The 27469-nt window shown below is 43.1% G+C and overlaps 2 protein-coding genes across 3 annotated transcripts in view; both read right to left on the bottom strand.

The window, feature by feature from the left end:
* LOC139304761 (ras-related protein Rap-1b) overlaps positions 1-3200 on the bottom strand; it is an 11042-nt gene extending 7842 nt beyond the window's left edge. The window contains exon 1 of one of the 2 annotated variants that reach the window (XM_070928621.1): positions 3145-3200. The gene's annotated coding sequence lies outside the window, so the exon portion shown is untranslated. The remainder of the gene's footprint in view (positions 1-3144) is intronic. The other variant, XM_070928622.1, reaches the window with a different exon arrangement.
* A 4431-nt stretch (positions 3201-7631) lies between these two features.
* Positions 7632-21941, bottom strand: cand1 (cullin-associated and neddylation-dissociated 1). Its single transcript, XM_070928680.1, has 26 exons — positions 21773-21941; positions 17837-17912; positions 17675-17742; positions 17423-17577; positions 16997-17120; positions 16491-16578; positions 16200-16368; positions 15976-16081; positions 15746-15891; positions 15167-15318; positions 14601-14741; positions 14094-14235; positions 13809-14017; positions 13549-13717; positions 13353-13442; positions 13061-13214; positions 12723-12960; positions 12248-12436; positions 11996-12139; positions 11725-11860; positions 11462-11638; positions 10558-10653; positions 9972-10141; positions 9707-9871; positions 9063-9170; positions 7632-8885 (listed from the first exon to the last, which is right to left on the bottom strand). Exons 1-26 carry the CDS (start codon positions 21838-21840, stop codon positions 8661-8663), a joined length of 3705 nt encoding a protein of 1234 aa, XP_070784781.1. The 5' UTR covers positions 21841-21941; the 3' UTR covers positions 7632-8660.
* Between the last annotated feature and the right edge of the window lie 5528 nt (positions 21942-27469).

Below are 27469 nucleotides of genomic sequence, written 5' to 3'. Positions count from 1 at the left end.
TGAACATTCTAGAACACCCTAACAACCACCCTGAACATTCTAGAACTACCAACAAACACGAACATTAATAATCCCATAATATAATATGTACAGTACAATGATAACATTTAGAAAGGGACCGGAGATACTGGAGTACATTTGTGAATGCGGGAATTGTACTTGTAACAGTATTTTTACTTTTACTTAGGTAAAGATCTGAGTACTACATATATTATATTTGTGGTGTTTAAATGTGATTAAATGTAAATGTAAATGTAAAAAAGATGAAAGAAATTATTATTATTAACCGTCCAAAGCTCAGTTTACACAAGCATTCATTTTCATTGTGACGTGTTCCTCATGAACCATCTGAGTTTACAAACCGATAATCCCTGTTCCACTATAATCCAGATGCTGGGGATGCATGAAACGACACGGTGGAATCAGGGAGGCGTTTCCTTCTGTTTAAGATGTCCAATTGTGAGTGAACGTATCACCAGAGGTGGATTTCAGTGCCTGGAGGTCTGAACAGGGCCCGCCTCACTACGTCTCTCTTCAGTTTGATGCAACAAGTCCGGGCGAGTTCAGGGAATCGCAGGAAGTCACAAACTTGAGCAGCAGCAGGCTGATGAAGGGAAAGTGAATCTGCATCAAACTCTTAACGTGTTTCTGTTCGATCCACGGGCCTGAACCTCCTCCCTGGCCTTTATTATGACTCCTCCTACACCTCTGAGCTACATGAGTGTCCCTGGATCTGGATTTTCCCCTCATGAAACATAACCTCAAATAAACAAGTAAGAATCCAACTAAAATAATGACATTTAAATCTGTAGTCGTTGATTTGTTTGGCCACTTGGGGGCTGCAGAGCTCCACTCCTGTTATGGCTAATGTGTTAGCGTCCAACAGTCACAGAGCAACATGATCCTTCATGTGGAGTCGTGTTTGTGTCTCCTGATGAATGAAGTCCAGTCTTCTCTCTCTGTTAGCTCTGTTTTTGGTCTCCTCCACCTCCTGAGGGAAACATCTGTCTCTGAACTATGTTCAGCAGCTCGTCTCTACCTCAGTCTGTCGCATTCAGTGGCTTCATTAGAAACACTGAGACCGAACCAAACAGGAAATGTGCCGCAAAACCAAAACTAGGAGCTTAAAGAGGCTAAAAGGCTCCGTAAAGCTGCAGAGATGGGTGATAGGATCTTTGTGGTTTGGACACTGTGAGCAACACTTCACTTTACACACCGCCCACCATCACTATAGGAAATACTCCTCATGACAGGAACAAAAGCAAGCTTTATCTTTCACAGATTCTAGATAAATCCAAACCTTATCCTTATAAACAAACTACCTCTTTCCAATCCAGATATCAGCACAAGACTTGATATCCTGTCTTAATGACAGTCAGAGGACTTTGCTCTGATGTAATGATCAATAACAAGTTGAACTGGACATGACATTACACATATTTATATGATCTCATCTAAATAAGACAGGGATCATTTGTAAAAGAATAAACATGCTGAATGTGTAGCACCACCTTATGGAGAGTTGAAACCATTAGTCAACAATCGCAGAAGAAAATTAATCAGCAACTATGTTGATAATCAATTCATCGTTTCAGTCATTTTTAGAGCAAAAATGCCAAATATTCTCTGGTTCCAGCTTCTCAAATGTGAGGATTTGCTGCTTCAGTTTGTCATATATGATATTAAACTGAATATTTGGGGCTTTGTGACTGTTGGTTGGACAAAATAAGAACTTTGAGGATGTCATCTTAGACACAAATAATCTGCAGATTAATAAATAATGAAAATAATGGTTATTTGCAACCTTAATACTATGTTTATATTACTCCATGTCTTAAAATGCTTCTCCCACGTTTCATATGTGGGATGATAAATCAAAAAGGCTGTGTAGGGCTGCAACTAATGATTGTTTTCATTATTGATTAATCAGCTGCTTAGAAGACTTTTTGGTACTTTTGCTTCAAAAACAACTGAAATGTTAATCAACGATCAAAATAGTTGCCATTTAATTTTCTGTAGATCTACCAATCGATTAATGGTTGCACACAGACATCGCTTCGTTTAAAGGGGTCACAAGGTTAAAAGGTTGTGGACTCCTCTTCCAGATGACTGTTGGTGCATTTAGAGGATATTTACACAAAGAAAGTCGGAATGGTGACAATCAAACAGGCCTTCTGTGTTCACACCATTGCTCTTTAAATAATGAAAAATGTGTGCCAAAGAGTAACATGGCCTTTATTAAGATATCAAGACGTTACCTTGTCACACTTCACAATATCAATACTGTAATGATTTATCACCTCGCACACACAGACCTCCACAGACTTTCACTCCCTTTATTTGTATTATGTCTTCTAAGTGTGTAGTTCTACTTTTTCCAACAGGCACCGAATGCAGCATGATGTTAATCAACTAAAGTAAAGTTGGTGGAGGAGAAAGATGGACACACACAAACACACACAGATCCCTGAGTCAACCAGAACTAGGTGGGGCCTGTCAATAGTGTGTGTGTGTGTGTGTGTGTGTGTGTGTGTGTGTGTGTGTGTTTGTTGCTGACAGTACAACAGCAGAGGAATAAAACCAAACCTTGTCTATACACTACAGTCAGACAGGCAGACAGACAGGTAGAGAGGCAGACAGGTTCCTCCAAACTCCTCAACTCCGCAGTTTGTAATAAGTTACTTCCTCTCTTTTTTTCTCCAGCAGAGCAGCGGGAGTTCCGCAGCTCTGTGGCTGCCTCTGAACGCTCCCTACCCGGACATCTCTGGCAGGAGGCCCCGCTGCCTGGAGGACCGGAGACAAACTGCAAGCTGGAACACACAGACCTATGCGGACGTGAGACAGGCAGACGGACAGACAAACAGCCGCCATGATGTTACCCAGCTGTCTGTCTGTGTCTAATATCAACAGTATAATTATTAACGGAGCTCCTGTCTGTCTGCCTCTCCGTCCGTCTGTCTGTCCGCCGGTCGCTTCCGCAAACCCAGCCCAGCTCGGCACGGCACCGGCCTGTCTCCCTTCCCTGTCTGTCCCTGCCCTGTCTGTCATGATCTGTCCCGGGTAAAGCTACATCTACATGATGGAGGGAGGAAAGGAAAGAAAAGAGGGGGAAAAAGGAAAAGAGAGAAAGGAAGCGGTACTCACAGTCATCCACCCGTCCGCTCCGCTGCTCTCTCTCTCTCTCTCCCTCTCACTCTCTGTGTATGTCGCTCTATCAGAGCCGCTCCCTCCTGCTGTCGCTGCGCTCTGACGTCAAGCTCCACGCGGTGAACAGCAGCGCTTCCTGTAATCCTTTCAAAATAAAACCTTTAACACGCGCATAAAATACACATTAACGCCCATTTATTGCGAGTGTAAAGTAAAATAAAATCTGTTGGCTTAAAATGATTAGTTGATAGGATCAATTGGTCTATACTCAACAAATTATAGTAATCTCCTGTTAGTCATTTCAAAATAAAGGCTGTGCATGTAAACTTTTATTGCAGTGTCTTGAGAGTAGAAAGTTATATCCATTTATTTACGTCAAAATATTTGAGATGAAAGTTACAAGAATTAATTCCTGCTGAATGAATATGCAATAAACAGCACAGCTTCCGCCTCAGAGTTTCAAAATAAAGGCTCTACGGGAAATGTTTCATGATCATTTGAGCACAAAGCAAAAATAAATAAATTGATGATTTGTAAAATGATAACTAAATGATTAAAATGGAAAATGGAGTGAAAATGAAGCTCACGGACACATAATAAAACAAACTGATTCCTTCACATAATGTTCAAAATAAAAGCCTAATTTGGTCATTGTCATGTTATGCCTTCTTTTATTTTGAAGGTAGCCCATCTTACTTCCTGTTTGGCTGTAACTTCGTCACATTTTGACTCGACTGCTCCTTTTTTTTCTTGTGACGTTTCAGCCTCGCTCTCAGCTGCTTCCCGCTTCCTGCAGAGTAGAAACACTGGAGGTCTTTTTACTGTTGTTTCTATTTCACTGGAATAAAATGACAAAAAAAGATTACTTTCACTGCAGCTGCAATCTCTACTGCTGCCTTGCTAAACAGTTACAGGTCAGATAGAATAAAATAATAGATAATGTTATGTAATTAATATTTTATGTGTCACATCTCCGTCCAGCTCACTGCATTCAATGTGTTTCTACCCTCAAACTCACCTGAGTGGATGGAGTCAGTGCTTGAAGTTAAGGTGTTGCACACCTGCGGCTGCCAAGACCAGACACAAAAACCAAAATCATGTTACATTTGAACAATAGCTTTGCGGTATAACTTACAATGTACTGGTGTATGTTTCTCCTGAGAGAGGGACACCAGTACAGTTAGAGCTGCTCCAATAAAGATCACTGTTGTGAAATGTACAAGTACTCAAAGCATGATATCACGTAATATCATACATGTATTTACTCATGAATTTTCTGGAAGCCTCGAGTTGTTGTGAAGTACATGATCTACCTCCGCTGGCGGCCTTTTGTGCTTTATTTTAGCGTCTGTCTATGTCGCTGCTCCAAAAACATAGAGGTATTAAATGAGATCTGGATATTGAGTTAAATTACATATGCTGATTATGTTTTTCAGGCTTTCATGTTTTTGGGCCTATACGGCACGGACATGAACTTCCTCCAGCTGAGCCGACTGACTTCCTGTTGTCTCCCTGCGCACATTAATGGCACGAAAATAGTTTAATAATACAGTTTTTCAACACTTTTCAAATTCTATTGGACTGAATGTGGGACGCTCAGAAAGATTTCTTCATCATTTTCCAGCTGTTCCTCTCGCACTGCAATACCGAGTGTGGCCACTAAGCCAAAATCACCTCACAGCCAGTGGTGGAATGTAACGTAATACATCTACTCAAGTACTTAAGTACAAAGTCGAGGTACTTGTACTTTACTTGAGTGTTCTTGGGACTTGGAGAACATCAACATACTAACAAACAGATAGGTCGGTCCGACAACCATCACAGAACCGCCCTGCATACAAGAGTGTCCTCACATGACTGCGGACTACCTAATGTCCCCACAGTCCTGTACAAAGTCAGGGGACTGCCGAGGACTCGCTAGGATAACGATGATCACAGGAGCCAAGTATGTTGCCACATTTTGGATCCTCCTATTTGGCTCTCTCTGTTTGCTAGTGCCAAAGAGGTCATGTGGTGGATGATGTCATGTGATGTCATCAGTTCTTTTCCTCTCCTATTCGCTGTAAGAACTGTCCGCTCACAGGTCAAAGCGACTCCTGAGGTCACCAAAAAAAATCAAACATTAGCATAACTAAAAGTGTGTGTGTGTTACTGCAGAGTCAGAGAGCAGCTGAGCATGTCGGAGCGTGTTGATGGGAACACGCCTCAAGACACACACACACACACACACACAGGAGTGTTTACCGCTGTCAGAGATACAGCGTTCTGAGGACACACCCAAACAGGAAGGAGTCACCAAGAATAGAGTGCCCCCCACCCAACCAGCTTCCCTTTCACTGACACACACTTCCTCTGTATATATGTTTGTAACAGAGTATTGCAGTGTGGTATTAGTACTTTTACTTAAGTAAAGGATCCAAATACTTCCTCCACCACTGGCTGTACATAAATTGTTGGGATTTTTACCTCCGTAGCTATAAGCTAAGTCAGTGAGGGCGTCACGCTTGATGAACCATCTAGGGGAAGTCACATAAACAAAATTACTGCAACCTTTTAAGTTGATATGTTGAACTTGTTGGGAAACAGCTGCTTATTTCTACATCCAGCAGTTATGGAGCAACATTAGCAGTTATCTGAAGTGGTGTTTGTGTCACCAGTGACTAGTAAGTCCAGTATTCTCTCTCTGTTAGCTCTGCTTTTGGTCTCTACCAACTCCTGAGGGAAATATCTGCCTCTTTAGCTGCTAAATGCTCCAGTATATGCTGTGTCTGGTGAGCTGCAGGTGAGCTGCTCTAATTGGCTGATGAGTGAGGTGCAGGTGAGTTCTGGTGAATAGTTCCTGATGGAATCCTGAGAAAAAGAAGCTCATCCTCCACCTGACCAACCAGGCGTCTGCTCTCTTTAGCTCCAATCAAAACACATTTTAAAATAGAACAAGCATCTTCTTTTACTGCTTTTTCTCCATCATTCTTGAAAATATTTGGGTTTTTGGAGATTTAGTGGCGGCCACTCTCTGAACACAGAGGTTCACAGCATCAGTCCATCAGGACAGAATCCATTACTGAACTTCAAAGAGGAAAGAAATCATCAGCATGTCAATGATCAGCCAGGCCGTAATACAAACTCATCAATTCAGCCGTTGCTAGGGGACCAGATGAATGAGCGTCATTCGTTTTGTTTGCTTGTTAACGAGTTTCTGCCTCATTGAAACAGCCAATCAGAGCAGAGCTCAGTCCTCTGAACAGGAAGTTGTTTTAATGAACAGCACTGAATTAAGGCTCTCAGGTAAACAAGACGCCAGGTGAGGAACCTTTTAAACATCTGATTTGGTGGAGCTCATTGTGTTGTTTTTTAAATAGCCTGGGACGCTAAACTCAGGGCAAAGAGTCTCTCATCTATGAGTGTGTATTGTTGCAGTAACGAGACCTCTCTGCTCTAACAAACTGTATTCTGGCTCCCTCTGCTGCTACAAATTATACCTCAACAACTGCAAACTGAACACATTAAAGCCAATACTGTCTTTAACTTGCATGATGTAGCGGTGGAAAGTAACTTATTACATTAATTGAACTATTTCGATGTACTTGAACTATTATATACTACCTGATACTTCTATTTCACTACATTTCAGAGAGAAATATGTATACATATATGAAATACATCTACATTTTAATCCACTATATTACACAGCTTTAGTTATTAGTTACTTGCCTATTTACATAAAAAGATCAACTTAAAATATGGTACATTTTTATAATTTAAACTACCTATTTTTATATAAAATAGTTCAAATTAGTTCCAACTCAAGCAACTACAGCAGTAAAATAAGATATAGTTAACCAATAAAATATATAATATAAAACTCAATGTTTGTAATTTTTCCACAGAGTGTACTTTTACTTTTGATACTTTGAGTACATTTTGCATTTAGCAGCTCTGTGAGGCACAGTGGTACTTTGAGCTAAATGCTAGCAGGTATAAGTGACTTATTCTGTGGGCTTGTCTCCATCTTTTTTGCCAGTATTTGTTTACATTTTGGCACCATTAAAAGTATGCAGAATTAGCTATTGGCTCCTGTTTGCAGTGAATTAATGGATATACAGACAACTATCACTGGATTACTTTGATACTGAAGCAAACTTAGAAATGTGATGATTCTCAGGCAAGTTCTGCAGTTATAAGGACCTTTATATCCTCCATAAGTCGTGTGTCACATCTTGATAAGCAGCCAAATCAGCCACCAAACTACAACCAACTTACCGTTGTTTTTAGAAAACTGACATGGACCCATCCCTTTCAACCTCAGGAAGTATCTTTGTCTTTGACACATTTCACAGAATCCGTCCCATATTTGTCAAGATATGACAGTCTGGACCAAAGTGTTGGACCGACCAGCCGGCTGACTTTGCTAAAAAAAACAAAACAACAACTTTGTTTGAAGCACACGGACTCAACAGACACAAGAAGAAATTAGACAGTCAGAGTATGAAGGCAGGCAGAAATGGACCTTTTTATTTTTCTTGGGCGATAAACAACAGTGGATTGTCCTGACCAGACCGGACTGAACCAAATCAAACCAGACTAGAGCACAGTAAACCAAACAGGTCCTGACCAGACTGAACCGGCGGGAACCAGTTTGGGGCAGCCGGGCTGACGGGGGAACAACAAACGGACTGAATCAGAATATGGTTACTTTGTGTTACACACTGTGTTACCGTGGCAACAGCCACACAGGACATCAGTATTGTCCAGTCCGGTCTGGTCGGGTCGGACCTGGTCCAATAATCTCTCCTCGTCCCTTCCTTCAGAGGAGCGAAGGGATCGAGGGTTTATTGAATCAGGGGAAATAAAGAAGCTGATTGGTCCACAAACAGTAAAACCCCGCCCACCCATCGTCACCCCCGAGCATCCAATTGGTTGCCTATATCATTCGCAAAAACAGAGCGAGCCCTTCTCCCATTGGTCACCACAGCCTCAGGCAGGAAAGGCCGTTTTCCCATTGGTCAGTTTTGATAACACGCCAACTGTCAGTCACTCAGCAGCGGCCAATCAGGTTACAGTACCTGCGGAACTTTCTGGAATAACGAAAAGAAAAAAAAATAAACAAAAAAAAGAGAAGAATGATGATGAAGAGGGAGATCAGCCAATCGGATGACCTCGCTAGAAAAACAAACAGGAAGTGGGAGGAGCTTCCAAGCCTCATATGGAACTTATTTTTCTGGAATTTCTTTTGTTGTTTTTTTTTTTTGTTCTTTGTTTTTGTCCTTTTTGTCCGTGTGTGTGAGCCGTACATCCGTCTTCTTCCCGTCTTTTCCAACAGCTGATTTCAGTGCAATGCATCATGGAACGATCGATCGCTAGAGAGGGTGTGTGTCACTACAAGTGTGTGTGCGTATGTATGTATGTATGTGTGTGTGTCTGCGTCCTGTTGTCATGGAAACATGCTGCAGGGTTAGCGCTCCAGCAGCGGGGTGGTGCCGTGTTGCATTGTGGGGATTTGTTGGTCCATCTCTTTAACTGGTGTCCATGGACTCCATGTTGGCGGAGCTGGAGTCCCTCTGGATGGAGTCGAAGATGGCCGCCAGCTCCTGATTGGATGAGATCTGGGACTGGAACTCTGACATCAGCGGCGACTTCTCGGCCTCAGGGATCGTCAGCAGCGCCACGACGGCTCGCATCGCCGACCGCTTCAGCTCGTCCTGCTTCTCGAACTCCTGCTTCACCGAGTTCGCCTTCACCTGCAGAGACACGGGAGACAAGTTTACTCTCCTGATCAAAATGTCCACATTGTAGAGAAAAAACGAAACAAAGCAAGGAGCGAGATCTACTCAGTGATCTCATATTTAGTCTGTCCACTTTACCAGTAAACTGACATGTGACACTGGTGGAGCATGTGTGTGTGTGGTTTTGTGTACCTTGGTGGTGCAGGTGGCTCTCAGTGGTTCCACCAGTCTGTCCAGTCTCTGTAGAACAGCACTGGGACACAGAGACGACAGCCTGGCCAGCATCAGGAACGTCAGCATCTGAAACCAGCAGCAGGGATTAGAAGTAAAACTACAAACAGCAGTAGAACACGTTCACCACGTAGCACCAGTGTGGGTGGTGTTGTTACCATGGCTGCCCCCTCGACATCAGTGGAGTCGAATCACTGCACCTTTTCTTAGCTGTGTTATTGTACACAGAGGAATGCTGGATAACAGCAAGATGCCCGTGAAATAATCTGTTGTACTAAACAGGTTTTGAGGAGGACCCCTGGTTCCAGCTTCTCTAACGGGAGAATTTGATGCTTTTCTTTGTAATATATGAAACAAAACTGAATATCTTTTAAAATTGGGCTCTGGGAAGTTATAATCAGCATTTTCTGACATTTCATATGTTTAATGATTAATTCAATTCATACATTATTTCAGACTCAGAAGGTCCACAGCAATAAAAAAGAAAACGAAAATAATACACCTCGTGTCCATCCTTCTATTAAAATCAGTACTTCTGAACAGACTCTGGTATCGCAGTATTGATACTTGTCGCAGTGGACGTGTGTTTTGGCGTGCAGTCGGACCTTGATGTCGTAGTGGTCCTTGAGGCCGTCCTCTACGTGGTTCAGGAAGGTGAAGATGTCGATTCGGTCCAGGCAGCTGTCCAGCAGAGTGTACATGCACTCGAACGCGGCCTTCCTCAAGTCCAAACCATCATCCACTGTGTGTTTGAACGGGCCCATCTCCACCTACACACACACACACACACACACAGTCAAACATCAGCTGATAAACACGCTGCAGAGCCAACATCTGTCTGCCTGATGTTTCTGTATCGGTTGGTCTCACCTCTCGGATCAGCTCCTTCCTCACTTTGGTCTCATTGTACAGTTGTGGTAAAACAGAGTCCAGCAGCTCTCGGATCAGACTGGGTTTATTGTGGGCAGCAGAGTTAAACGTTACCAAGGCAACACGGCGCACGTTCAGGTCCGGGTCCTCCAGCGTCTTCAGGAAATCACCTGAGAGAGAAAAGTCAGCCAATCAGAGACTACTGTACAGCTGGAGAAAGGGTTTTTGGATTTATGTGATACTTTTTAAGAAATCACAGTTTAAGTTTTTAAATTCATGATGAACTTAATAGTGATTTATTATCATTATCTCCCCCATTAGAGCTGACTTAATATTTTGTTTGTTTCGTCTATTATTTAGGCTGAAAATCATACTTCTTTAAAACATAACAATAATCAGCTGGTCAGTGGGGTTCATCCTCTGAGGATCATGAATGTCTGCACCAAACTTCAAATCCATCTCATATTTGTTGAGATATTTCAGTGGTGGACATCTTCGCCCTCAGAGCTACATGCTAACATGGCTAACAATAATGTTAATGAGGCAGCTGTATTTGTAATCAGAGATCAATAAAATCCATTTTTACCTATGCAGTTCTTCAGCAGTGGGTCGATGGGTTGTGGTTGGTCAGAGATGGTGAACTTTACTGCCGTTACCACGGAGCTCCTGGCGTACGACGAACCTACACACACACACACACACACACGCACACACACGCACACGCACACACGCACACACACACACACGCGCACACACACACACACACACGCGCACACACACACACGCACACACACACACACGCACACACACACGCACACACACACACGCACACACACGCACACGCACACAGATCAGTAATCAATAAATCAATATTTCACATCAATCATCAGATGACTGTTTCAGGTTCAACAGGTATTCTGTAAACCAATGAGATACAGATTGAGGAGGCAGTTTGATTGACCAATAGGAACAGAGGGGCGGGCTTAACAAAATGTTCAATGTTCCTACTGGTTGGAGTTTCAAAGATTCACTATTTCCAGGAAGAAAAAGGAGACTTTATCAATAAGTCCTTTTAACAGAACGATAAAGATTTATTGATCGATCAGCTGACTGACAACTTCCACATTTACAGATCTTATTGATTATCTGGCAACAGATAGGAAGTCATGTTCGGTGTCACTTAACACATATGCATTTATTGATTATTAATTCATTACCTGATCAAATCACTACATTCAAAAAAAGGTTTATCATCTGAAATTCATCTGTTATGATCAATCAATCAGTTTGATGCCAATATAAAGATAAACAGATACTTATTGATCCTGTAAATTGACCTGACAACAGGTATCCTTTGAGGCGTGGCAGCAGGGTTTATTGATTATTACCTGACAGCAGGTATCCTTTGAGGCGTGGCAGCAGGGTTTACTGATTATTACCTGACAGCAGGTATCCTTTGAGGCGTGGCAGCAGGGTTTATTGATTATTACCTGACAGCAGGTATCCTTTGAGGCGTGGCAGCAGGGTTTCGGGGTCGATCAGGGTCAGTTTGCCCAAACACTCGGCCACCACGTTCCTGGTTCCTTCCTCCTGGCACTCGCAGTGTTTGAGCAGCAGAGACCAAACTGACTCCACGTACGGCTTCAGACCGGACACCGACGCCGAGCCTGAACACAGACACACAGATTAAAACCGACGACACACACACGTTTATTTACTAAGTAAATAAAGTTAAAGTATGAGCTGCTCTTACTGATGATCTCTTTGAGCGAGTGCAGCAGCAGGTACTGTCTCTTGGAGGAGGAGATCTCCTGCAGGACGAAGGGCAGATACTCGGGAAGATTCCCCACCGCGATGCTGCCCAACGCATAGGAGGCTGCCGACTTCACCTGAGAGACACACGGGCAGCGAGACAGACAGGTTAATATCTGATGTTTAGCATTTAGCTCAAAGCACTGCTGTGCCAAAGTACACCCTCACAGAGCTGCAGACTCCAGTTCCTGGATCTGAAAGACGGGTGTTACCTCTTCACTGGAGGAGGAGAAAGCGTCCAGGATGACTGTCTTGAGCTCTGGTTGGCTGCTGAGGTCCACATGGTGTCCCACCTCGCCCAATGAGAGCAAAGCGAGCAGTCTGATGGAGTCTGTGGAGCGGCTGTTCTTCACGTCCTATCAGTCAGGAGAACAAACTTTATTTAAACCTGCTCAACACATTCATCTGGGCAGAGCTGCAGGATCTGCAGGTCAGACGGGTGCTCAGGCAGACAGGTAGTTTACCTGGATGAACTGTCCCACCACAGCAGGGCCCTCGGTGGGACAGGCTCTGGTCAGAGCGGCGACACATTTAGCGATGGAGCAGTAGGCCTGTTTGTGAGGCAGAGCGGCACTTTGGGAGTAAACCGGACCGGTCAGCATCCTCAGCAGGTCCATGTAACCCAGACCAGCAGTCTCTGTAGCCACCAAAGCCTGAACACACACACACACACACACACACACACACACACGTTTAAGGATTAAGTCTCAAACATAAATATTGTGTGTGTGTAAACAACAACCTTATATTAACCCAACCTGAAGAGAAAGCCAGGCCTTTATTTGAGACAACTTGTCTAATTTGTCCAGTTTCTAATATCAGTGTTTAGTAGGTCACTACTCATTGCAACAGAGACATTTACTGGATAAGAAAAGGAGAAACAGCTTGTGAACAGACTAACAACTGTTATCCCAAATAAACCCCATGTTCCCAACGTACCTGGTAGAAGTCCAGCATGGCGGCGAGCGCTCCGCCCTGCAGCAGCGGGGATCGAACCAGCGCGATGAGCTGCTGGAGGATGTTCCCTCCGCTCAGCTGACCCAGCGAGGACGGGTGAGTCACCGCCAGCGTGGAGAGGAAGCTCAGCGCCATCTGAGACACGTGCATGTCGCTCTCCGAGATGAGGGGAGGCAGCTCGGCCAGCACCGCGTCCACCATGACGGGAGTCACTGCAGAGCTGAAACACAACACAGTGTTACTGACAGGAAGGAGTGGGTGCTGGCAGCTGTGGGCGGGGCAGACAGGTGTGTGTGTGTGTGTGTGTGTGTGTGTGTTACCTGTAGTTTCTCAGCAGGATGTCCAGAGCAGCCAGCGTGCAGAGCTTCAGGGCTCGCTGGTTCTTGCGGAGGAAGGAGGCGAGGATGGGAACAGCATCGGGGAGAACCGGCCTCAGATCGATTTTCAATGGAGAGCCGGCGATTAGCGTCAGAGCTGCCACACAAACACAATTGAAGACAAAGGCTTTCATCATTACAGCGTACAAGTAAGTTCGAACCATCAAGAAGGTGCATCAAAAGTCAGGAGGAAGCAGCACGTTCTACAGTCGTGACCCTGGGGGGCGGGGCTTACCTTTCACGGTCGTCAGTCGGGTGATCTCGTTCTTCAGACGTTCTAAGAAGATCAGCAGCGTTCCAGGAAGTTCAGCGGGCAGCCGGTCACCTGCACAACCAGACGGGAAGATAAGACGACAAACCAGCGAGTCAAACAAACAGGAAGCTGCATCATAGATGACATCACATCGCTGCGACTGACAGACGGTGGTTACCTAGGTTACAGATGATCTGTCCCATACAGGAGATGGCCCTTTCTTTGACTTCCTGGTCGATGTCGGCGGCTTTCAGGCGTTTGATTGTACAGGTGAACAGGTCGTTGATGTAGGGGGAGGGGTCGAAGCTGTCGGAGGCCTCTGATTGGCTGTCCAGAGGTCGGATCACCTGGAGGACAGAAACAAGAGTAGAAACTGTAAACTCGTCATGTGACATGAGAGGTGGAAGAGGGCAAGGAGGCTGCAGGTTTGACTCCCACCTTGACGAGCTGCTGCGTGACGAGCAGAGCCTCAGAGGTGATCTTGTAAAAGGGGTCTCCCACGCACGCCACCACGGGCGGGACGAGGGCGGGAACGTGGGCGTGGAAGGCGTGAGCGGGGTGCGTGACCATGATGACGTGGAGACACGCCAAGGCGTCGATCTTTAGGTTGGAGCTGCTCGACTTATCGTTCAGAGAGAAGATGATACCTGAAACACAGACACACTGCGATTACTAATACTGATACCAAGTATACTGTAATACTGCACAGTGGTGTAGTATTACCTGGTATTAGTACTGGGATGTGCTGAGTCAGGGCTCCTGGGAGGACGTTGACCAGCTCCGTCAACATGTTGAAACAACACTGACGAGTTTTGACACTTTTCTCCTTCAGCTGCTTGTGAAGAGCTTTCACTATCATGGGGACCTGCAGAGGACGAGAGACAGACAGAGAGACAGAGAGGGTGAATAAAGACCACCACAACCACTTCCTGCTTTCTGCGGTTGACGGCGCAGGATGCTGAGGATTTCCTGTCACCATGACAACAGAGGCTAACCATATTAAAGCTGCAACAGCGACACCTGCTGCACAAAAACAATACAGCAATCAGTGAGAAGCTATTTATTTATGGGTCATTACAGTCCAACTCACAAAATACTACTTTTCTATATACATTAGATGAAATTGAAAAGGAAATCTGTGATTATGCACACTTGTTTAAAGAAAATGACTTAAACTATTAATCAGTTATCAGAATTGTTGTATAAATAGGTCCTTATTCATGAGGTCACCTGGCTCTGCAGCATGGTTAGCGGTGTCTCTCCCTGCTCCATGGCATCTGGATCAGCCAACCAGCTCTGAGCCGGTCTGGTCTGTTTAAGCAGTGACAGGTAGGCATGGAAAACATCCGCCTTCACGTTCTCCTCCCTCTCCTACAGACAGACAGACAGACAGACAGACAGGTCCAGTCAGATTAACATGTATGGATTACGTATATCAGGTGGATAGGTTGGGATTAGCCCGACCCGCAGACAAACGACAGGAGGATTTATCGCTATCAGCAGCAGCAGATTAGTCCGATCAATAAGTAAACTTTGATGCAGCGGTAGAGATCAGCGAGACTGAAGGTAACATAGCAGTTTGGTTGGCAGGTGTCCAGAGTAATCAGTCAGTCGGTGCAGACTCGTCATATTGTCCAGTTGGACGAATGAGGATCTTTTTAAAACTGCCGTTGTCTGAACGAGTTAACAGTCAGAAGTGAGTGATGAGGAGGTGAAAACAAAGCATGGGAGTGAGGAGGAGGCGGAGGAGGTGATGGAGGAGGAAGCAGCGAAGTGGCAGCAGAGCTCGACGGTACCTTGAAGCGACAGACGAGCGCAGGAGAGACGGAACGATAAAACTCTGGCAGCATCTCGTGACGAGTTGAAACGACGGCGTCCAAACACTTGGCGGCCGCCCGTCGAACCTTCCAGCTCATGTCGTCGTCGTCGCTGTACTCGTCGTCGCTGCCTGGACACGCAGAGGGACGGCTGTTAGTGTCATCTGTCTTATTATTATTATTGTTGTTGTTGTTTTTAATCTGCGTTTATTGTTAGGTAATTTATTTTCGTATTATTTAGTTGTCGGATTTTATTTGTCTCATCGCCCCCTAAAATCTTTTAACCCTGGTTCAACCATTTAAAGCACTTTGTAACTTTGTTTTGAAAAGTGCTTTAAATAAATAATAAGTTTATCATTAAATAACTTTAAATAAGACAAAGTCTGTAATGTAGTTTGGCCAGAGGAAATGTGTTGAAATACTTCACTGTGGACCAACAGAGCGACCGTCAACATCATCATCATCACTACAATCATTCAGTGCTGCTATGAACCACAGAGATCGTCCTCACAGTCATCTTCACATACAGTGAGTCAACTTGGACTAATTATTCAGTACCTTGGTAGTCTTCATCGTTCTGCTCAGCGTCCATGGCGTTGTCGTCCTCGTCTTCATCGTCAAAGTTGTAGTTGGGGTCGTAGGTCAGGTAGCGCAGGCAGATAGAGATGACCGTGGGGACGTGGGGGTAAACTTCTTTAGGACACCTGCAACAACAACAACATAAACATGAACAAGAACAACGGCACCTGTATACAAGAGTACTTTGGTAGTATCACTGAGTGTATTACCTCCTAACAAAGGACTCAAAGGCCTGGATGCAGTACTCTCTGAGCTCGTCATCGTCTACGTTACAAAACTTCACTACCAGAGGAATGATCTTCTCCAGATACTCTCCTAAACAGACAGACAAACCAGTAGAAACACGAGGACGTTTGAACGCTTCATGTGAATTCGGTCTTTCCTTCATCAACACTTGTATGTTTTGGTGGTCAGCGTGTCTCGACCGTCTCACCGATCCTGTGTCCCGCCTGTCTGCTGATGGCGGCCGTGCACTGGATGTAGGTTCTGGTGGTCGACATGTTGTCGTTCCTCCCCAGCTCCGTCAGAAGGTGCTCGATCAGGTCGATGAAGACCAGATTCCCACAGGACATAACCAAGTGACCCAGAGCCATGATGGTCCTCTGAAACGTTCACGTCACAACAACACAACAGCTGTAAAAAGCTGGACAGCTGTCACAGGGACATAATGATGAAATGAATATACACTGGCTCCTAAAAAGGATGCTGTGAAGGACAGATGTACCTTTCTGACAGCCAGTCTGGGGGAGGTGAGCTGAGGGAGCAGACAGCTGAGGATGGAGGGGTGGAAATTCACCAACAGACCTCCCTGTCTGCAGACAGACAGGAAGACAGGTAGACAGTTCATTGTTTGTTTTATTCCAGACAAACTTACAAAGACAAAATGATCAGATTTAGTGGCAGTTTTATTACATACTGCAGAGCAACAACACGCCATCATTACTTCAGGTATTCAGTAGTTCTTTTGATTAACCTCAGGTGAGCCCCTTTCGAACTGAGGGACCAGAGAACCAGGCTGCTCGTCTGTCTAGCTGAAGCTCCTGTGGCTTGCTATGCTAACATTAGTTCGTCAACCTTGCTAGCTAGTGACAAAGCTGTTTACTGTGATATTTTTCACCACAACAAATGTGACACTGGCACATCCCTGTTGGGTAACACCAACCATCACTGAACCTAGTTCTGTAGTCACTGTACAGACAGAGCAGACAGACAGGTAGACGGGTGGTGTACCTGCAGAGCATGTCAGCCATGATGTCGAGCGCCTCCAGCTGGACAGACACGTCTTCCTGTTTGGCGATGGCGCTCGTCAGTCGACCCGTTATCTTCTTACAAACACTGGCAGCCAAAGCAGAGCCTGAGACACACAGAAGTATTTATAGACCAACATCTGTCTATTTACCTCTGAATGGCAGCTAACTCCAAACAACAGTGATGACAGTATCAGTAAAGTACTTTCAGCTACCAGAAACAGAGACACTGTAGTATAAGTACAAGTAAAGGAGAGTACTATTAAATGTATGGAATGGCCGTACGTCCAACATCAGCACAAGTTACAATACATGTGTAGTAAAACATTGTATATAGAAACAGGTGGTAATATTCAGTAGTGACAGTAGTAGTATTCAAAGTCTGCAGTAGTATTTGTAGTATTTTTACCACTGGAGGCGGGCGGTAACTCTCCGATCACAGTTTTGAGTCCGATGGAGGAAATGTCTCTGAGCTGTTCTTTGTCCGACAGCATGTTGGTGCACAGAGTGTCCACGATCGTCTCCACCTGGTACTCCTTCACCTTACTGACCAGGGGCCCCAGGCTGACGAAAACAAACGCACCCACAGTTTAAAGACTAATTAAGATAAATACACAGTAAATACACCAGAGAAGTGAAAAATAACAGGAGTGTTTGTTACCATTTGACGGCCAGGTTCTGAACTTCTCCGTTCTTGTCTTCCAACAGTTTGAGAATCATCCTTACCACCTGTCAATCAACATATCAATCAATCAATATCTGGATGTGCTGAAAACTAAAACTCTGACCCAATGCAAAGTTATAAAGTAGTTTATAGACTGACCTTTCTCTCGCTGTCGTCGTCCAGTTTGATTGAATCTTTTTGCAGCTCCGTCATCAGATCGTTAGTGGCCATAAACCTGAAGACAAAGAGAGAAATAAATAACTAGTTCATACTAGGAGTCCACTGGGAAGCGCCAGGCGTAACGTTTAGCAAACCACAATGTAAAGAAAACAGTGACAGCGTGAATAAATCTCTACCTCTGTGAAACAAACGTGAAAGAATTTGGATTTATCAAAGTAAAAAACATAGAAGATTACTTGTGGCTGTACGGCTGAAACAAAAGTCCAAACTCTGACAGAAAAATACAGAAACCTTCCCGACAGGAAGTTGGATCAACCAATTAGCTTACTTTTTGTTGTTGTTGATATATGGAAGTTAACGTGAATCTCTGTAGAAGCATTATTCCAGCCTCCAGCCACGTGTGGGTCCATATTCTTATTTTTTACCTCTCCCTTCTTTGTCAACATTTTGCAGCACGCTGCCATCTTGTTTAACTGAAAAGTTATTGAACTTGTGAACGGACACAAGTGTGTGTTGTGTGACTTAAAGCAACATAGAAGATTAATCAAAACGTAAAGTGTCTGCTCAGCTTAACCTTTACCATCTAATGCATTTGATTAGAGGACACAGCCTGAGAGCCTGAGGTTGGGGGCTAAAAGATGACTCCACTTCAGAGGAACTACAGTGTATCAACCAAAATATTGAGTGTTTTATGCCGCATACTGCCCTCTACTTAAAGTGCATTTATAAATATGGAAAAAGGAACATGAGGTAATACTTTCCCTTCCATCTGGTGCTCCAGACTAACGCTGTCCATTTGTCCACAAGGCGACATACACACTGTTTTAAATCACTTTTAGGATGATGATGATATTAACTTCTCTAGATGAATACCCTGATCAAATGTTTTGCTCCAGATGCGAGCCCTTTAATGCAGGGTTATATCTGCGGAGACCGCGTCCGATCCAATATTTGTATTTTCCTCTGTGACACAGCCGGCGCAGAGCACACATCAAAATTAGAAAAGCAATTTAGATATGTTTGACAGCCGAATAGCTCCGCGTTATAAGAAAATATGGTGCGAGTTCAGTGGCAGAGACACATCACCCAAAAAGAAAGTGTAATTATGTTTCCTGAGTATCTGCTGATACAGACTCAGTATTAAAGCACTCAGATCAGGACTGAAATGACTCTTCTTGCTTTTCTTGTACAGGGTCAGCAGCAATTTTTACAGCGACGGAAGCGGATACTGACAAGTCTCACAATTTCACGGATTTCTTGTACAGGGAGGGCTGCTGTCAGGAGGGCTGAAACTGATTAGTTGTGCTGCCAACTTTGGCTGTGATCGTCCTTCAGCAGCTTACAAAAGAGGGTGGTTTGCTCTGAATTTTATCTGTTAAACATGATGAGGGTTTTTTTAGGGACTAAACTGTCTCATCCCACATGCTCATTTCTAGTGGTCGCCATTTCTACATTCACACAAGCCGACGAGTTAAGACACAAAAACAAAAATGTCAATGATTTTCTTTTTACTTTCTACATTACAGCTTGTTTGGATTCATACATTAAAAAAACAGAAATGTTGTCAAAGGATAACATGATAACACTCTGCTGAAAATCAATTAACCATAATATAATAAAAGTATAATTGACCACAATACTCACAAAGCTGCTGCCTACTTCTGTATCTTCTTTAAACTCACTGCCAGTGTGTTTGCATGTTTTAGGCCATTAAAAAACAAATGCCATGTGTTCCTGTTTATTATTTGCCAAAACCATGGATGAAAAAACAAGGTGACAAAAGGATCCATACACTGCACTGATAGCTTCCAATAAACTTTAATAGAGCAACATATTGATCCTACAGAGGTGCCAAATCAGTTTTTACATTGATTCATATTTTCCAGGCCGCCACTGATTTCAGTTATTTTCTACAAAAACGTGCACAGACCTGAATCCTGCTGCAGGCAGATCATCCATCACTATGAGCACTACTTAAAACTAATGCAGTCTAATACAACCCCCCCCCCCCCCCATTTATGTCAATGATGGTAGGCAAAATATAAGAAACGAAGAAATGCACCAATCAAACACACCCCATCAGTATCTGACATGTATTAATGACATGACAGATCCACACTAAAACAAACATACTGTCAAAGTCAATATAAAACCCAGTGTTTCTGCTATAAGCCTCATTCCATCAGTCACTGGCCTCTTGTTACTTCACATAAAAATAATCCCAATGAGCTCCACGCAGTGAGGTATGCAGATTTTACATTTGGGAAGAAGAAAACACTGCTATCGATCAGCACTAAGCTTTGGCAGATATCCTCAGTTGAGGCACAGGGAGAGAAAAAAGTTGTAACAATGCAGACCTACTTTTTTTTTAGCAACGTCACTGTGTTCCCAGATCGCAGTTATTAATTTGGTGTTATTATTATTAGGGCTGCAATGAACGACATTGTGTGATGCCCCAGAAGTCTTCTTAAAATGTCTTATTTTTGTCCAACGAACCATCTAAAACCTGAAGACGTTCAACTTTTATATAAGTAATATACTATTACATAAGACAAAGTAAAGCAGTAAATCATAACAACTGAGAAGCTGGAACTGGGGGGACATTGGGCAGTGATGCTTGAAAAATGACTGACCTAATTATCGACCATTAAATACAGTTGGAGATTAATTTTCGGTTAATTGACTAATCAATTAATCAACCTTTCAGCTCTAATTATTACTGATAGAATGAATGAAACTACAAAAATAAGACCCAAGTTGTGATACAACAGAATTATCCATAAAGCTGAAACTCACAACTTTCCTCACATTAAAACACAGATAAGTTCACAGCATCTGATGTGAATGAACTGCTGTAAGTCAGCAGTGAAAATGTAATGGAGCTGCCAGGTGCCAGATTATCAACATTTAATCAACTAATGGCTTCATCTTTACTGTGAATATATTACTTACTCAGATGATAAAGTTAGACAGCATTAATAATGCTAGATCAGACGAACCTGAGGGATATTTATCAACAGCAGAGTACAGAGAGAGTAACCCAACATAAAGACAACAGATCTCATCTTTAGGTCCGTCTGCTTAGTTATGGTCAGCTCACATTGGCTTTACAGTGGATCACACCACAATTAAGAGCAGTCTATTCACCTAATAACATTTAAACACACTCCTCACCTCAAAACACATTCACAACACATTCAATTGATTTATCTAATATAAGCACACCACTTAAAATCCATGCTTACACTGACAACATCCATCCCGGTGATGGTCTGAAGCTCTGACCTGCTCCAGTGTGTTTACATGTTGTTATTACCTGAGTTACCAATGCTAACTGTTACCACACCCCCAAAGCATCATGCTAGTCAGCCGACACGACACACTAACGTTGCAAAACTAGAGCAACTGTTTGCTTCTCAAACACCTGCACGGCTGTGTTAGCCGACATGCTAACGTCACATTTAAATCCACAGCGCAACATGCACCGTAAAAAATGCATTCACAAACGATAGCTGACATCACGCTAGCTTGCGGCATGACAGAAGTTAGTGCTGGCAATGAGCTAGCCAGCTAGCAGACAAGCTAACTGCTAACTGGCGGTATTTACCTGCATCTCAGCTGTCAGTTTAGCGTGATGTGCAGCAGGTTAGCCTGCTAACCAGCTATTCAGACTGTCGCCGAGTTTAAACCGCTGTCAAATCAAACGCTAACGAGCACCGAAGCTGTAAGCTAACTAGCTAGCTAGCGATGTGACGATGATCAGACAGGTGGCAGGCTAGCAGTTAGCATGACAGCCTGAGGCCTGACAGAGCCACCGCTAGCTGTCCAACCACTGTTTTTAACACAGAAGACAAACAGTTTGAGCTAATAATACAAGTCGTGCAGTTACTTTGCCTTGCTGAGGTTTTATTTTACCTGAAATCCTTGTCGCTGGAAGTCATTTTCTCCAGCAGGTTGGAGATGTGGTACGAGGCGCTCGCCATGTCGGTACCGTTAGCCGTTAGCCTCCTGCTAGCAGACTGTGCTAAGTGTGTGTGTTCCGGCTGCTGACTGACTGGCTGTGTCTCTGGCTGTCTGTCGGACTGTCCTGGTAGTCTGATTTTTGAGGTAAAGTGTGTGTTTCTGGTTCCTCTGCTGCTGCTGCCGCCTTTCTCTCTTTCTACAGCGACTGTCGCATCCCGGGGCGCGGAGTTTGGGTTTGTTTGAATGGAGCTCCCGTTCTCTCTGCAGAGGGGCGGGGTTAGCAGGATGGACGCTGCGGGGTCGAAGGTCAGAGTTTGAGAAGTTTTTTTCACGTTATTTTTTTCCATGTTTCTGCATATTTCAAATAATAATAATATATCTTATTAAACGTATTTGTCAGGGAACATGTACAAAAAAAAATGCTATTCAAAGAGAAGAGATGCTTTCTACCACAGACACGACAAAATACAATTAATATAAATACAATAAACAAATGTACAGTGTGTCACATTTTAATCACACGTCCAACCCAATGCACTATAGACACTCTCTCAGCCTCTCCGAGCTATTATTAATCAAATTCATCTGCAACAGTTTTGATAATTGAGTCATCATTTAGTCATTCTTCATTCTTCAAATTCACTTGTTCCAGCTCCTCAAATGTGAATATTTGCTGCTCTCTCTTTTTGTTGTTGTTGTTTTCCATGATAATAAACTGAAGATATTTGGGTTCTGGACTATCAGTCAAACCAAAGGAATTTTTATTATTTTTTGATATTTGTTAGACAAAATGATGAATCTGAATGAAAATAATTGTTAGTTGCAACACTAATCCATCTGCCATAATAAGCATCAAAACATAAAAGTGAAGCTGTCTTATGCAGTTCAATAAAGGTGTAAATACACAAACTTGTAGTGTCAAGTCAATGCTGACAGGACTGCTTTCTTATAATCTTTTTTTTTTACATCCCAGGAGAAGGTTTGGAAGTCTGTCGTATCTGGGAGCTTATTTTTATTTACATGAATGACTTTAAATGTAAAGGCAGATTCTATCCAGTGAGCTTCCTGTGTAGCTCACTTTAATTACACATTGTACTCGGGTTTCCCTCCCTTTCCCATACATTGAGTTAAAATAAGATACAGGTACAAGTACCTCAAATGGTTCTTAAGTCCAGTACTTAGTTACTTAACACCACTGCTTTTGGCCATGCAGTGTGTATAAAGTAGTACATGTTTTCATCCTGTCCCTTACTGCTCCTCCTGAAGTCCAAAGCTTTCTCACTATTTGCACCCAAATGACAGAAGTCTTCCTCTTTCTGTTCAATTATCTCAGTCTATTAACGACTCCAGGAAACAGCTATAAAGGCTTTAAACTGTCTGACTTCTTAATTCGTGAGCCTGTGGGTGTCTGCATCTTTGATGTTCTCTAAGCACTTTGGATCAACGGTTTAAAGTACTGTTGAGATAAATCCGACTTGATTTTATCGTCTCCTCCTGATGTGAATCATCGCCTGCATCACCTGCAGCAGGTGTCTCTATTCAAACAACCTCCGTGAGAACGACTTCCTGTTTACTGGACGAATTAAAGTGAGAGAGACTCAAAGAAAGAGAATCAACTGTATAGAGCTCTACATCTCTCTGCGTGTGTGTATTTAGAGCTATATTGAGCACATTATCCTCTGCTTAATAATGAATCACCCACACACACACACACACACACACACACACACACACACACACACACACAGTAAATGATATACATGCAGAAGAGAGATTCAGGATATTCAGGATGCTGTTGTTGTTTATTCATGCTGGTTGAATGCATTCAATGTGTGTGTGTGTGTGTGTGTGTGTGTGTGTGTGTGTGTGTGTGTGTGTGTGTGTGTGTGTGAGATGAGTCACAGATCAGTTGAGTGGGATGTTTACAAACCCCCAGGCGCTCTCTCTCTGTTGACACATAATGCAGCCACTGACATATGCATGCTGTGATTCGTCTGTTTGTGTGTGTGAGTGTGTGTGTGTGTGTGTGTGTGTGTGTGTGTGTGTGTGTGTGTGTGTGTGTGAGTGTGTTAATGCATTGACAGCGTTTGACAGTAATCTATGAAATGAGGCTCCAGCTGCAACACACACACACACACTCGCAGTCTTCTTCAGATGTCTCTCAGGAAACGATCATGATTATGATTGTGGCGACGATGAAGATGATGATGATGATGATGATGATGATGATGAAAAAATATGATGACGGTGTGATGAATAAAGATCCATTCCACTCTATTCTAAGCCGACAATGGTGGTGATGAAACCCTCGATGGGTAGGAGGATGAAGAAAAAGATTGTGATGATCACGAAGAGGAAAAAGGTTGTGTTGCTGATGATGATGAAGATAGTGCTGGTAATGATGACAGTCATGATGGTGATGTTGATGAAGGTGCTTGATTTTTATATGAAAGAGATAGATAACTTTATTAATTACCAGAGGGGAAACTAGTAACAAAAACCAGAAGATCAAAACAAAAGAACAACAAAATATGAATACAATTAGTCAATTAGTAAATAGAAAGCTGACCACACGAGATGCACCCACACACAGGACCGGGAAAATGTTCATAAAGGTCATGTGATGTGTGTTGAATTAAGACAGACTTGTTTAAAATATCTCACATATTCTGCACCTCCTCTACTGAAAGGCTTTGTTTAGCTTTGCTCTGAGAAAACTCAAGCGGAGAGTGCAGAGTCTCTAAAAGGAGCACTGCCTCTGCACAATCTGCCATTTCCCTCAAAGCCATTAAAGAATGGAATAAACTCCCACATACGTTAAGAACTAGAAAGAAATGGTTTGCCCAGTTTGGTGTGGAAGAACTTAACTGGTCTGGAGTCCTGACCTCAACCCCATCCAATACTGTGAGCCAGACCTGATCACCCAACATGATCTGCCACTGGGTGTAACGATCAGGTGTCCGCACTGGCTGTGTAATATATATAAACTGTTATAACTGACCTGAGCTGATGTTAACATGGACACAAACAGCCTGAGAGAACAGCTGTGCAGTCCCTCTAAAAGTATTGGCAAGAGTTCAAGAGTCCAAGTGGACAGACGGGTTCTAACATGTTCGTTTCCAAACAGATTTAAAGCTTGAAAGTTTGAACCTTTTCGTGGCTCTGCGGGCTGATAAATGGTTTTTAGCCACACTAGTGGATCTAAGGAAGGCAATGTTGGTCTGTTGGTCGGAGTTTGGTCCAGACTGAAATGTCTCAACAGCTGTTCGATTGATTGCCATGAAAGTTTGTCCATACATTTATGGTGTCCTAATAACTTGTCATCCTCTGACTTCTCATCTAGTTTAATTAGTCCAATACTTGGTTCATGACCAAATACCTGCTAAATGAATGACACTCCCATCAGCCTCTGCTGTACTTTGTGTTTGCTGTATAAATAACTTGACTAACATGCTAAACTAGGATAACATCCTAACACTATACCTGTCAAACACCAGCATGTTAGCACTGTCACTGTGAGCATGTTAGCATGCTGACTTTAAGGGTATTGAATGTCACAAGTAAGTGATGTCAGTTTCTTCTCTGAACTTTTATTTTGTCAATGGTGCTCTACCAATAAAGTTATAACCTTTTAAACTCTTGATTTTCATTTAAACACTCTATGACACTGTTCCAACACTTTATTGCAGAGGCTACATGATGTACACACTGAGTGAAATCTTATAACCAAAAGTGCACAGAAAATTTGAACATCTACAGTCTCCCATGACAACTGGGCAAACTCCATCTGCTGATGAAGGTCATGTGATATGATCAAAAGGTCCTATTGATTGGCTCTTGTGGAGCGATTTGCCAACCTTTGTTTCCAAGGTCAGAACTCTGCAAATGTTTATTCAGATGTCTCGTGCATCATTTTAACACATTTCTCCCAAATTCAGTCTGAAATATTTGGTGTTTTTGGAAACGTTGGCACCTCAACTAGAATTTAAAATAAAATTGGGTTGGTTTCAACAGTCTGCACCCACATGTCATGAATATATAAAGATTAATCCCCCAGTGGGTACATCAGAGTGTAAAAGGTTAAATGACAATAACTTAATACATTCAAATTTAATAATTAATAATAATGATTAACTGCTTTGACTTTTGTCTAAACGGTTGCAGGGATTCATCACGTCGCTCTCTCTCTCTCTCTGACTGTATCTGCTTGTCTCCCTGTCTCTGTCTTTGTCTCTCTCTCTCTCTCTCTCCATATTGAGGTCAGTCTCTGCTTTTTGTCTTGTAGCCTGCAGAGACTCATTCTTCCACTTCACTGCTTCTTCTCCTCCACCACCTCCTCCACCCCTCTCACAGCCCCACTGGGGCTGAAAGATGGCTGCTCGTCATGTTGAAGGCTGTCAGTTAAACACTATTGTTGTCAGACAATTAATCTGCTGTTTTAAAACCAGTGGTTTGGATCCAGTTTGTTGTTCTATCCATTTATGATTGTCAAACCATCAGATCCAGTCAGCTGTAAAACATTAACAGTCTGTTTGTCCAGTAAAGAGAATGAATAGGAAAAATCTGTATTCTGGCATGTCAAAATATCTTCTTCTCTTTACCTTAATTGACAGTTGGCTAAGCTAAGCTAAGTTACTGTAGGCCTGTCACACTTTCATATGCAGTTTACAATGATAATGATCAGCAGCTTTACCACTCAGTTATAGTAAGTAATGTTTGAAACAATAGGTCATTTCATTCAGACAGAAGTCAACAAAAGCAGCTTCTTTTTTTCCAGCCAGCGACTGTTGAATTTACCGACTGAAATGACAGCTGTCGCTAACAGCTCCAACAGCTAGTTAGCTAGCTAATTAAGCTAACATACTTCTGAAAATAGTATGTTTTTACGCTAACGTAGCGCTATCTCGGGTAACGTTGGCTGGGGTGCAGGAGTGTAAACTTCTCCAAATACAATTAAGAGCAGGACAGAGCTGCTAACGTTAGCCTAAGCCCTGATAGCATCCAGGACCAGCTTCCACACAGTGGGAAGATACAGTGGATGGGCTAGTTGTTAACACTGTAGTTTTTTCACATAACCTGTAACCCCACAAAAGAATTAGTTAATGATGTGCTCATTGGCTTTGGAAGTAACGCTTGGTTACTACTTTAGGTATTAAGCCAGTTAGCCGGACATGCTAGCTTTTGCAGCTAATGTTAGAGCAGATAAACACAGTTCAATGTATTCCTTAAACTTTTGCTGTTGTATTTTTGGTTTTGGAAGAGGTCAAAGGTCGCCTGACACAGAGAACACGTTCCTGTTACCTGTTACCAGTCGTATAGCTACTGTCTAATTATTCTGTACTGTCAGTGTGGCATCACCTCCACTGCTTTGTTCTCTACTTTGACTCGAAAAATTAAAGGCTGAAATTTGGCAGAATTCCCCTTTAATACACAGCTGGGTGGAGTTGTGGGGTGAATTCCTCAGAGGCAAGTCCAGACAGGAAGGAGACTTCAAATACCTGTGTGTATGTGTGTGTGTGTGTGTGTGTGTGTGTGTGTGGTTTCCAGGTTAATATGTCTGCAGGTTCATTACTGTAACAGAGGACACAGCAGATTGTTAATTGACTGAATTTGAAATGTGTCTTTTGTTAGTATGAGAATAATGTGATC

Source organism: Enoplosus armatus, chromosome 22 (genome assembly GCF_043641665.1).
Source record: "Enoplosus armatus isolate fEnoArm2 chromosome 22, fEnoArm2.hap1, whole genome shotgun sequence".
In the NCBI taxonomy this organism is placed as follows: domain Eukaryota; kingdom Metazoa; phylum Chordata; class Actinopteri; order Centrarchiformes; family Enoplosidae; genus Enoplosus; species Enoplosus armatus.
The sequence above is the reverse complement of the archived record's forward strand: the minus strand, read 5'-3'. Positions and strand labels throughout refer to the sequence as shown.

Excerpts from the sequence above, each read along its gene's own strand:
- cand1 (XM_070928680.1), bottom strand. The coding sequence starts at position 21,840 with ATGGCGAGCGCCTCGTACCACATCTCCAACCTGCTGGAGAAAATGACT. Across the intron at positions 17,743-17,836 it reads ACGACGACAGCGAGAGAAAG|GTGGTAAGGATGATTCTCAA; the intron begins GTCAGTCTATAA and ends GTTGATTGACAG. Across the intron at positions 9,171-9,706 it reads AGGACCACTACGACATCAAG|ATGCTGACGTTCCTGATGCT; the intron begins GTCCGACTGCAC and ends TGCTGGTTTCAG.